The following is a 13,097-nucleotide window of genomic DNA, read 5'->3' on the forward strand; positions in this document are numbered from 1 at the left end:
GAGATAAGGCACAGCTGAGCCAGCAACATAACAGTAGTATTTTGTGCTCAAACATTGGAAGTAAGGCACAAAACAAAAGTCAGAAGTTAAAGCTCTTTTGCCCTTAAGCAAGCAGACTGTGAAAATACAGGGGGGGGGGGGTGGGGGTGGGGGTGGGGACAGGACAGGGGACAGAACAGAAGAAAAGGCTTATTTATCTTTCAAAGGGAAAAGGAGGGACATATTTAGAGCTTTTGGGAAAACTCCGTCAAAGTCTGTAAATGGATGCAGAGGGTCACAACCAAAAAGGGTTATTTAAAAAATGCTTTTGCCATTGTGAAAAACATTGCAGTGCACATCCCTAAAAATAAATGAGTAGCTTGCAGACTCTCTACCCTTGCACCTTCAGCAAGACATCTTATCTAAGGAAAAAAAATCTCAGTGCAGTCAGTAAGACTAAAGCATTGCAGCTTCCACAGACCCTGCCCACAGAGACAGTTCCTGTAACCTCTAGGACCACCAGTACCATCCCAAGGGCAACTGGCATGCCAGTGGTGTTTAAAGGAGTCTCTCATGTTTCAGACTTTTCATTAGTCCAGTAAACACCAGTTAAAGACAAAAGAGGAGTAAAAAACAATGCAAGACTGATCCATTTGGCTATTGCCAAACTTCCTTCTCCAGATTTAGCTCTGATGGAAGAGGTTACTCGGCTGCTCATGTCAACTAAAGCTTGCCTCCTGACAGACCTGCCCTAAGACCATTTTTTTTCCATTTGCCTAACTTGCTGCTAGTTTTTTGGAAAAACCCAGAGGTACTAAGAGCCCATTTAATTAAGTCTTCTGGCAGAATCAGATTAGGGAACAGTCTTCCAAAGAAATCTTATCTCCACTGCTATTCTGCCAGAGGGAGTAGGGACCTGCAGCAAGACACTAACTTCTTCCCATCACACACACAGCTCTTGAATAGGACCTCTGCCCACAGCTTACGACAAATGGCCACCCACACACACGAATTCAAAACTCACTCCCTGATGCACTGGGAAACTATTCCAGAAAATTTTAAGATTCAGAAAGTAATTCAATGCAGGCTTTACACATCTGTTAACAGAAAGATTAGGACAACTACATGGTAATGATGCCTATCTGGTCTGAAAGATACCTCTCCAATACCAAAATGATTTTTGAGTCTAAGCACTGAACTTCACAGCTGTCTGCTCTCAGAGGTCAAGCATGGAATAGGAGGAAGGCAAACTGGAAGTACAGCAACGTTTTGGTTTATTAGTCAGCATTCCACAGAACACAGCCATCTGTGAGACCGAGACCTTGTCACAGGATGTGCAGGGAAGCAGGAACCGTGCAGCTCTTCCTATCTTTCAGCAGCTCAGTGTTTCCTGTGAAAGAAGGACATACACACACTACTCCTGTTTCAAAGGCCATTACTACTCCACCATTACTAAATCAGACCTCAACAACCAAAATATATAAAGCCACCCTGTTACACACGAAGAAATACAGCTGTGCTTATATCTAAGTTTCAGCCCATTAACTTCTGTGTCTAGACTAAACAGTTTTTTTCAGTCTTCCTAAAGGCACGTGCGAGACAGTTTGCACATTTGGTCTCCAGTTTATATGCAATACACAAGAGGAGAGTTAAGCTTTTATATGCTTCAATTTGTTCAGTTTACTTTCATACAGTAATTAATTGTCTTCACACTCAGTACCACTTTGTCTTCATCCATGACACTCACATGCCTTAAGAGGATACACCTCAGATCTGAAGCCTATCTGTTTGCAGTTTGAAGAATAAAACTGTTTCATGACAGTTTGAGCTTACTGGATTCAGAAATAAAGACAGCAAAAACATTTGAGGGCAAAGAGTAATTTAAAAGCCTACTAAATGCATCACTACAGTTGAATATGAAGATTGCCTTCCAAAAGCCTTTATCAGTTAGAGAGAAAGATTATGCCAACATCTCTCCCTTGTCCTCAATTCCTTGAATGTAAAGAGGAAAAAGGAAAAGTTTACAACAATGGGGATCAGTTAACATTGCAATACTCAAGAAGACCATAATGCTTCCTGACCTTCTCCTTTTTAACTTACTATGTGCCAGCTCTATAGAAATTTTCTTGCCTGTCCCCATTCCTTTGGGGAGGCAGTGTAGTAACTGACATTTCACGTTAGTATTTGTCTCACAGTGCAACTCGCTGTTTTCATCTAATACAAGTAGTTGCTACACTGTAATGTAGCTATATCGTAGTTAGCATAAGCAATATGACAGCTAAACATTAGGTCTTTATTGCCAAACACTTCATAAGGGCACGTGTGGCCTTCACACCATTCCCTAGCATAGCAAGCTTTCCAGGCTTCGGAATAGATTAGGAACAGTCCCATATCTAGTTCATCCCCAGTGAAGCACACTAGTTTTACCTACAGTGAGGTCAGGATATGCATCATGCCTAACTCAAGTACAGAAGATGATATTGTCAAGTTTACCTAAAGTAAATCACTTCCCAAAGCAGAAAACAGAGCTTGCTTACTTTCCCTCCCTACAAAGGAAATAAATTGCTATTGACAGAAGCATGCCTAATAGGTCCTTCAGCAATTGGCACCTTCATATCATGCCTAATCAAATTGAGTTCTTCTTAAAACCACTTAGCTTTTAATACAACAAGCTCTTCAGCATTGTAGATTATGTCTGTACCCATTTTCACAACTGCTGTTCATAATTTCTTTCATCTATATGACATGTCTGTTGTGACATAGAGAAAAGCTTTTAGCTGAATTACTCTCTTCACCATGAGCTAATAACTGCTGCTACCATGAAGCTGCACGCACACTTCTGACTGACCTCACAGGACTTCATATCCTGGCCTTGGAAGAGTTGAACAAAACTTCACTGCAAAACAGCTGATGCCTGCTATTCTTCGGAACAGGAGTTATACTAATCAGAACAAAAGAAAGCTACATCTAGACAATGCAAGTCCAGTGTCACCTTGATCACGTATCATTTATAACTCAATCATACTAAACCACCACATCCTCCTGCCACACAGCACCTCAGTAAAAAGTTTTCACAGAGTGCATGTTTATATTGAAATTGTTGAAGCTTTGCTGTGCGAAGATTTCCTGCAAGGACTGGCTTCTTGTATCTTAAGCTCTATTAACTCTACCCGAGAAGTGACGTTCGTGGGAAGGGCAGTCAGTCAAACCCAAAGACTGGTTGCCTTTACTACTGAACTCCCAGCACCATGCTGCCTACTCAGATGCTAAGAAAACCCCACAAACAGCTTACTGCCTGCTACTCTTTCCCTCCCCCAATCTTTGTCTTAAATCGTATAGCCAGAAGTGCACCCATTATACAGGCATCCACAATACACAGAGACCCAGCGAGAGACTACTTGCACAGCACCTCATATTACAAAGTTAAATGTAGAAGCTGCCACAGAAGAGGCACACCTGGTCATCCAGAGAGGATGCACAATGGTGCACCACAGATGAAGAGCTGGGACAGCACTGCTCCAGCTACTCTCCAGCCTTCAGAGCACACTAACCTGCTGCATTGGAAGCCCCTGCTGTCTTGCCTGTACTATTTGCTTACTATGAGGACCGAGACCTACTCTAGGCCACTGAGTAACAGGACTAAAACAGTCTAATCCCAGATGTTACTTACAGTTTGCCAGAGAAGTTACAAATTGGTCCCCCAAAGTACACAAACAATGCTCTGATCTCAAGATTCTGTACTAACTTGCATAAAGCTACATCAGTAGACATCAAAAGAACAAGGGAAAGGTAAGGGAGGCATAAAATTCTGAACTGCATCTTGTCAAGAGGGAAACAAGTCATCTAAAAGGAAAGTGGGACCCTTCAACATGGTATTAGCATATGCAGGTTACAAAAGTGAAGAATGCAAGGACACCATTTAGTGATGTATTTATGAAACAAACGAAATGAGAAGCTTTGCCTTGCAAGTCTGGAAGCAGGCATGTTCTCTATGCCAGCAAACCCATTCCTGTACCTCAACGTTTCAGCTTGTGACAAGTCACATGCAAGCTTTTCAGTGGTGACCTTGGGACAGAGTAAGAATAAACATAAGGATATTTGTTGATAAAAGGAAAAGCATCCTCAACACAAATGAGATTTAGGGTATCAAACGGTGCAAGCGGAACAGGATTTGACAGCACAAAGTATCCAAAGAAACCAACTAGAGTTTCTGCTTCAAGCTGGGAGCTCAGACCAAATCCTCCTCTACTTCACTTGCCTTGCAGACCACAGGATAAATAAGCCACAAGTATGACAGTGCAGAATAACAACTCTAGATGACATCATGAAACATGCCTTTTTGTGCACTAAGACTGCAACTATACAACATGCTAGAGGAGACATCCTTGGAAAGTTTCATACCCATACTAGTCACAGATACTAAAGGCAAATTCAGAACCAAAGCATGTTGCAGACAATACCAACAAGAAAAACACCACAAGATAAAGGCTGGTTCAGCCTACCTGAACAGGTGTTGCCTACAGACACATCTATAGTATTTTGCCAACAGTTGTAAAACTTCTTTGCCAGCACGCTGAACTAATAAACCCTACCACCAGCAAGGCACAATGGCTCAGGCTGAGTGCCATACTACACTCACACAGCTTCTCATTAGCTTAGAGTATAGGAAAAGAAGGTTTGCATCTTCCCAAAGTATCAAGTTCATACGTGCTACCACTACTGAGGAATAAGGACTGAGCAATTTAGAGAGTAGCATTAGCTCCATAATAAATGAATACAAAACAGCCATAATTTAGTTTGAACTGGATAATAAAAAGTTCCTGGCTTCTTAGGAAAAAATCTGTTCTCAAGCAACCTTGTAATCACGGTTGAAAAACAGCCTGCTGTTAAGATGGAGCATGAAATAGCTTAAGCAAGATGCTGCTTTCAGCAACAAAAAACAAATCTTAATAGCCTAGAAAGTAATTTCTAAGTTTGCACACATATTTTAAAGTAGAACCAAGTGGACTTTCATGGTATCTACTCATTTATAAATTTCAGCTGAAAATGGAAAACTATTGCATCCCTGATTCTGCCAAGACAGGAAAGGAGCAATGGGAAAGAAGCAGCTATTTGGTTCTACATGAGAAGTGCACCAGTGAAAGACAACGAAGTCTTACGTCTGTCAGACTTGTTTACTCAGAGTAAACACTTATTTCCATCTTTTAAGGGAAAAAAAAATAATAAGTCTTCCACTTTGACATGTGTGACCTACTGCCTGTACATGCCAAGGGGATTACAGTTTAACTTCCAGAATGCACTCAGTTTCCTTTTTATAACAACCATTAAACACACAGATGTTTGATGGTCTAATTTGCTTCAACAAATACAAATTTTAGCTTCTAGAGTTTGAAGTTTCTGCTCTCTGATTTTACATCAGTATCGAGATGCTGTGAATAAAGCCTACAGCTGGATACAAACCTGCACTCTGAGAAAGTCAGAAGTACTCCAAGGAATAGGATAGTCACAGAGAAGAGACTCTAGTATGTTTTCTCTGTTAGCTTAAGCAGAGCAAAACCTTTGCTCTATCCAGTTATACACAGGCTTCCACTGAAAAATCCACGAATCTTTCCTCAAATACAATCCTTTCTACTACTTTTTTTCCTCCATTGCAGTTAATGTTCTATTGAGACACAATACTTCTGGTGTATGATTAATCTAGTTGCAAGCTCTCAACTGGCACTGATCACATTCTTAATATGCAGCATGTAAGATCCATCATAAACTAAACACAAAACATAAAGGTCTCCAAGAAGCCACTGTCCAAATCAAATAAAAAAATAAATCAGTTTCTCCAGAACAGCAGCCTTCCAGCTATGACTGTTGAAGCAAATTATTCTCTCTCAGAATCATGACCTTGAACATATTTAACGGGTGGCTACCATTATTTGCTATGAACACTCCTTTAAATGAAGCCTAAATAAGGCTCAAAAGTAGAACACAAGTCACCTAAGCAGTTTCACCAATTTATCTAAACCATATAGTGCAAAAAATTACAGAATCATGAAACAAAGCTTCAGCTTGATATCAAACAGCAAATCCATGTAAGTTCAGCGTTAAGTCCCCAGTTTAATGCCATAGCCAGGATGAGCCTCCCTCTGCCTTCAGTCCATAAACAGCAGCAAACAGCTACCAGAGGCAAGCAGAGATACCATATTGTGCATGCATTCGTCAACACCACTGGAAAACTGCATCAGCTTCTTCCTGGACTGCACAGCAAGAGATTAACAAAAGAGTTCCGTGAAAAGCCAAACAGGTGGAGTTAAAAACCAGAAGGGTGCTTAAAAGTAGGAAACACTTCAGGAACTTTCTTTAGCTTGTCAAGGATGTAGTGGTTAAGGAGCAACTTTCATCAGTCACTAAAAGCCTGTATGAGAAACAGGAGTATATATGGAGGTCCTTTCAGATTAACACAAAAAGACATGTTCCAAATCTAAATTTGATCCAAGTACAAATCGATCCATCACAACAACTTGCCCAAAATTACCATAGAATTTATCACACTGTAAACATCGATGAGAAATTTATTCTATTTTTTAAAAAAAGTTAAATTTAAGCAGACCTACAGCCAGCCTGTTTATTCAAGGATGCCCAATAGTCCACATTAAACAAAGCTTACGTAACAACGTATAGTGGCTCCTTTGGGCACTGTAGTTAACTTGAAGTTAACCAATTCATTTATTTTAATTGTTAACTAGGGAAAACTTATACATAAAATGTTGAGAGCGATTTCATAGTGACCACTATAACAACACTGAGCAATAGCCCTTAAGAGTTTTGTCTAGATTGGGAAAAAAAAAAAAATAGATTTTGCAGAACCCATTAAGTCTGTAACACAAGTCTTTCCCAGCTGAGGATGCACCAGGCTGCACCTCCTTGCTAACAAGTAGCTAACGGAACTCTTTGGTTAGTAAGAAATATGACACATGCACATACCTATTGAAAACCCCATCTGAAACTCCCCAGAATCGGTTGCCATACATCACACTGAAAGTGTTTAATGCCAGGTACAAAATCCTCTCCCTCCTATAAAACTCAGCCATTGACTAAAATGTAATGCTACTTCGGTATTTGTGCTTCAACTTACACAATTTTAATCAAGAGACTTTTCCGTGAAGTTAAAGCTGCCCGTTGATACCATACAGTCCCAAAGGATGTTAATTTCTGCCCCCAACCAAGAGTTTACTTTAAATTACATAACATATTTAAATGTTGAAAAAACCCAGTGTCATTTTATGGTGTTCCATATGAACACATCTAACTGGATTTGTTTTCTCCCAAAAGCCACATTTATGTATTGATGATTACTGCAGGCTTGAACTACATATAAATCAAGACATAAGAGAAGCTTCCATTAATGTACAATTCCATGGTATAACATGGGTTGGACTTGATGATCTTGAAGGTCTCTTTGTAGAATCATTTAGGTTGGAAGAAAGATTTAACAGCACCAGCCTTCAGTGAAGGCTGCCCCATGCAGCCAGGGACCAAGCACCCAAAATAAAGCCACGCTGGCCTGAATACCATTACACCAGAATGAATTCTTCAGAGCACACTTCAAAGCTGGGGGAAAAGGGGGTACTGGGAGGAGGGGGACAGGACATAGACCTCAAGATGCTAACCAGATACCAGACAAGTCAAGCAAAGATTACTGACAAACAACGTACTAATACCATGACACCCTATTCAGGTACTCATACTGTATTCTGTATCTCCTTGAAAACTCCCTCCAGCCCCACTTTCCAAGAAATACATAATGGGCCATTACTTTGACGGGACTTCAAAAAAACCTTTTTGTTTCGCCTCAAAAAAAAATTAGAATATGAATGTTTCTGCTTCACCAAAGAAATCCATAGCCTTTTGTGAACAGATGATGCTAGGAGCAGATGTACGCAAGCAGATTCACAATCAAGCAGATGATCTCTTCTTTACCAGCCATCTTGACCTGGCTGGCTTGATTTACATAAACTGTTTTTATTCACAACAATATTGATTATGTAAACCTTGACAAAAACTTAACCAAACACACACTGCCATACCACTGACAGAAAATACGTAACACACTACTGGGAGAAGGTTATTAGAAATAAATTTGCTGCAATGACTGACTTCAATTGCCTTAGGCTTTACCCTCTGATCACATTCATGCGCAGACAAGCAGTCACAACTACTGCAGGACAACACAGGAACATGTTCTAGTGTGGTAGAACACCTTCAACCCTACTTTAAGGCAGAATAAGCGCAAAAGATAACGTTTTGTCATCTCAAAAACAGGACTCTCAGCAGTTTGCCAGGTATGCCAATCCCTTTGTTTATCATTCTTTTCACCACCTAATTTAAAGTCTCACAGCTCAAGACAGAAGTTGTTCATCAACATCACAATCAATGTGGTTTTTTTTCTAAACCATGCAGTGTCTCAAGACAACTTTTTTAAAAAAATTATCTAGCCATGAGGTCACTATCAATTTTAATCAGGCAGTTGTAACAAGAGCTGTGACACTACACTTCTGCTGATCCACAGGTCTGTGTCACTATGGAGAGAAGAGCAGATTTACATTGTCTAATTTAAATGGAACTCCAGATTACAAGATTTTAATACAAAAGAGGTATTAAGAATTTTTTTTTAGAATACCGAACAGATGCTTAAGCTGTTCCAAGAGTTCCTAGTCACAAATGTTGAGTCATCAAAGAGAGAGATGTTTGTATTATTTATGGCACTACATAAAACATTTAACATATCTCTGATAGAAAATGCAGTGATCAACTCCTAAAGTGTCAAATGGATCTTAAAACCCCAACCTTCAGTCCAAAAATGGAAAGTGTAGCTACTGAAGTCATGACATTTCCTGGACTGCTTCCATCATATCTACCTATTTCTACATTACATCTACCCAGCACGTTGTGTTGGTAAACTGTGACATGCCCTATTGTTCCAGTGCAGCTTAGAGAGACATCCTGACCAGAGATTCAGCTGCCCGCTTGCAGACTTGTTCATAGCTGTACTACAAGGGCAAGAGGGTTTGTTTGCTTTTTTAGTACATGTAGCACCCAGAAGATACAACTTTAGTAGTTTAAGGGAACAGCTGATACTCAAATAAAAAATAAACTCAGTCATGTAAAGTTTACTTAAGTTTTATTGGCATGTTTCAACACACAGCAGTGAAGATCAAGACCTCTGGCAGAACCGATAAGCTGAGATCAATGCATTTCCATATTAAAGGGAAAGCACACCAGACTTTGCTAGGTTAAGATCAGAGCCAAAACATTTCATACTTCTGTACTTTCAACTGCTGCTAAAAATAGTGAAGCAACAGAAAGGAAAATGCTTCCAGCTGTGCGCAAAAAGCCTCTGCAGCACAACATCAATTTATGCTCTCTAATTTAATTAAAGATTCAACATCATACTATGACTTTATTGCCAGAGACAGTGTGGCACAGCTGAGGTTACCCTCCATTTCCACAACTGAAACAGTAAGAACATTTCTTTATTAAATCTAGTTTGATATGGATATTTCTCCCAAATCAAGTTAGTCCACTTAAATTCAAATCTTTCAAATGCCAGCTATGCCACCTTCATGGCAATAGCTGTATTTTATTCCACAGTAACTGTATCTTGACCTAAACTTATGATAAAAAATATTTAGCATCCCTTAAGGAAAAAAGATACACCACTGGACACACGAGTACCCAGTGTTGACTGCTCTTTTTATCTACTCCCAGAGATTAAAACAGTTATTCTGCAGAGGTAAACACATGCCCTACGAAATTACTTCACCAGAACAAAAATAAAATCCCTAAAAAACCAGAGTAAGGTTGTCTACGACCTTGCAGCAAATATGTAACAGATTCTGGGGGAGGCTGAATAACGCACCAAGGCTGTAACTGTTCCGCTTCACAGCTGGCTCAAAACCTTCCTATTGTATTTGTTACTAAAAATTATTCCATTAACCATATGTTTCTACATACTAAACTATCAAAATTAAGCATCTCTTCCAAGGTTCACAAGGGCTCTCAGCAAGCACGGCTTCAACGCCTCTCCCTCATCTGCTTCGACGGTGCTCAGCAGAAAGGCTTCGAGCTTTAACAGCAGGGCAAGAACATAATACCAAGCGGATTACTTTAAGATCCGTATCAAGCTGAGAAAATAAATATTTCCACTACGAATCTGAATACAAGTGCTTCACCCTCCTCCCCCCGCCCCCCCCCCCCCAAAGTCATCTCCCCTGCAGTCTGCCAGGAGGACGCCGGCTCTCGCAGCGAGGGGAGAAGCCGCCAGGGAGAGCTCAGCGAGCGGCTGCGCCCAGGGACGGCGGCTCCCGGCACCTGCGAGCGGCACCGCCGCGGAGGGAGGTGTGTTGGGGGGCCGGGGCTCCCCCGCGGCCTCGCCCGGCAGCTCGCGCCCCTCCCCACTCCCGCACAAAGTTTCTTCCCAGCGCGCCGCGCCGTCCCCGCGGTCCCGGTGCCCGACAGCCCGCCGCCGGCCCTCCCTCTGCCCCCGGAGCCGTGGCGGCGGGGCCGAGCCGCACTCGTACCGCAGGGCAGAGCTGCTGGCGGCGGCGGCGGGCGGCCGCCCCCCGGTCGCGGGGTGGGGGGCGACGCGACACTAAGGCCGCCCCGTGCGCTCGGCCCGGGGAAAGGCGGGAAGCGGCGCCCCCCGCCCCCCTCCGGGGGTCTCGCCCCTCCGAGCGTTACCTCAGCGGGGAGCCGCGGCCGGCGCTGAGGGGACGGGCCCCCCCCGCCGCTTCCCCCCGCCCCAGGACGGGCCCCGCTGCTGCCGCGCTCCCCTCCGGCGCCCCTCCACAGCGCTCACCCCAGCACCACCAGCTCCCCGTACTTGACGGGCTCCTTGTTAGGCGCGCAGTGCTCCTCCTGGCTGGGGGAAAACATGGGGCCGCCGCTAGGTCTCCCGCCGCTGCAGTCCCACCCGCCGCGGGGGCGAGTGCCGAGCGCGCTCCGCGCTGCGACCCGCACTGAGCCGGCGGCCGCCCGACAACGGCCACTACACCGGGGGGGCGGGGGGAGGAGTGCCGAGGGGGACGTACCAACCCGCCGCGGCAGGGGGTGGGAGGAGCAAAGCGGCGCCTTCCTACCCACCCTCCCGCTCCCATTCACCGCCTTTGGAGGGGGTGCGCCGGCGCTCCGCCCCCTTCTTCTCACCCTCCCCCCCCCCCCCACCGCCGGCAAGTGGTACGGCCTAGCTGTGTTATGTAAACATAGAGTAAAGGGGACGGGGCTGCTCTTAAAGGGGCCGCGCTCCGGCGGGCGCAGCGGCGGGGGGAGCGGGGGGGGGCGGGCGCAGCGGCGGGGGCTCCAGGCCGCTGCCTGACCGCGGGATAGGGGGAGGTTCTAGATTACCTGACCGCGTGGGGGTGTCCTGGATTCCAGATCACCTAGGGGACTGGATCGCTGTGTGGGGCTCTAGCTCGCCTCTCTTTAGACCCACACCTGCCTGGAGGCCTGAGGTTCTAGATCACCTGGGCGTCTGGGTCACTGCCTGTCTAGAGCAGGGGTTCCAGATCACCTCACGGTTCTGGGTCATCTCCAGGGGCTTCAGGCCACCTCCTGCCCAGGAGGCCACTTCCCTGTGAGATCACCTCCCTGTGGCTCTGGATAGCTGTGGTACTCCGGGTGTCCCCCCGCGGCAGCTCCTAAGTCAGCTCCTGCCCCAGCAGGAACAGGGCTCCAGACCCACCACCCGCCTCCTGCACCTTCCCCACCATCTCCAGCACGTCGATGTCCAGCCATGGGGCCGCCATCAGCTTCTGCGCTTGTGGCTGAGGAATGGCTGCTCTCCCAGCTCTCGTCCCTCGGTGAGGAAGGAGCTACGAGCCCACCATCCAGCCTCTTTTCTTTGGTGTCTTCTGAGGGTGCAGGAACACCCCCACCCCCACCAGCCTTTGCTCTTCAGGCAGAGCTTTGCAAACCCAGCGCTTGTCAATGCTCTGACTTATCTCTCCAGGCACGACCACCATCCCCAGCATCTCCGATCTGCTTCAAAGCTGGGCCGGGCTGCCTTTATTCCTTAAAAACCTTCTTTTCCAAACAAAAAATCCCCACATTGTAAGTCATTCTGTCAAAAAACTGGTGGGCAGGCAGGCGTCTGGGACACATGCGTATCCACCAAGACCTTGTGCAATCCAAAACAGGGCTAAAAAGGCATAGGTTTAGCATAGGCTAAAGCCCCAAACACCAAACTTTCTGCAGTGACTACCAAAGACTTTCCCCCCGCCCCAGCCCACCACTGCCCCAGCACCTCCCCACCATGCCCTTTGCTCAGAGCTTAATTCCCTTTCTCCTCAGCACCCAACGTAAGCAGAAAAACCTAACAAAGATTAGCTCGACATCGATTCACGTTGAGGATGGAAATTCTCATTAGCTGCTCTTTGAAGTCTCCAGCCTGGGAGCCCGTTAACGAAGACAAAAGTAATTGCAGTGGCTGCCACGCTGCTCCTGGCCTTCAGCAAAAAGCTTCCCCCGGGCCGGCACGTTCAGGCTCAGGATCGAGTTCTTCTTCTGCCGAAAGCTTTCCCTCTGCCTGAAATTGTATTTAGCTATTAATTTTCCCGGTAATGTTATTTTTCTGTCGTTTCTGGTGAAGAGGTGAAATGGAAAAACCCAGCCAATCTCATAGGGCTGCAAAAAGGAGATCTTCCCAGGGGCTGTGTGAAGAAGACAAGATTTTATTAAAGACAGAGAGCTGAATTATTACAGATTTATCTTCTTTATTGCCCTAACAAAATAGAAAAGAAAGCCGGGCTGTAAGTCACTGTCAAAGAAAACAAATACGGCCCCAAAAACAGTGTGAAAAAACAAACCTCCTGGCTGCATCCTCTTCAACTTCTCCCATTTCTCCCCCTGAAAGCAAGACCTTCGCAGTAGATTGGCTTTTGCACGGCATAAACAAACTGCAATACTCTTCCAAAAAGTGCTCCCAAACCACTCTGCTCAGCTGGGCTTCCCATAAGCAAAACCTCCTGTTAATGTGGCTGGATTTACAGCATCTTCTGCTGCTCCTCCAGCCCCATGTGGGGATGGAGGGATGAGGAAGGACCCTGAAGATCTGATTTTGCCCCTTTTTC

The 13,097-nt window shown here is 44.8% G+C and overlaps 1 protein-coding gene across 3 annotated transcripts in view; it reads right to left on the reverse strand.

The window, feature by feature from the left end:
- The window catches only part of PELI2 (pellino E3 ubiquitin protein ligase family member 2), a 78,655-nt gene extending 67,633 nt beyond the window's left edge, over positions 1-11,022 (reverse strand). For 2 of the 3 annotated variants that reach the window (XM_037395030.1, XM_037395032.1), the window contains exon 1: positions 10,829-11,022. In XM_037395030.1, the coding sequence (XP_037250927.1) occupies positions 10,829-10,905 (77 nt within the window). In that variant the 5' untranslated portion in view covers positions 10,906-11,022. The remainder of the gene's footprint in view (positions 1-10,828) is intronic. The other variant, XM_037395031.1, reaches the window with a different exon arrangement.
- Positions 11,023-13,097: the final 2,075 nt, after the last annotated feature.

This window comes from Falco rusticolus, chromosome 7 (assembly GCF_015220075.1).
Source record: "Falco rusticolus isolate bFalRus1 chromosome 7, bFalRus1.pri, whole genome shotgun sequence".
Classification (NCBI taxonomy): domain Eukaryota; kingdom Metazoa; phylum Chordata; class Aves; order Falconiformes; family Falconidae; genus Falco; species Falco rusticolus.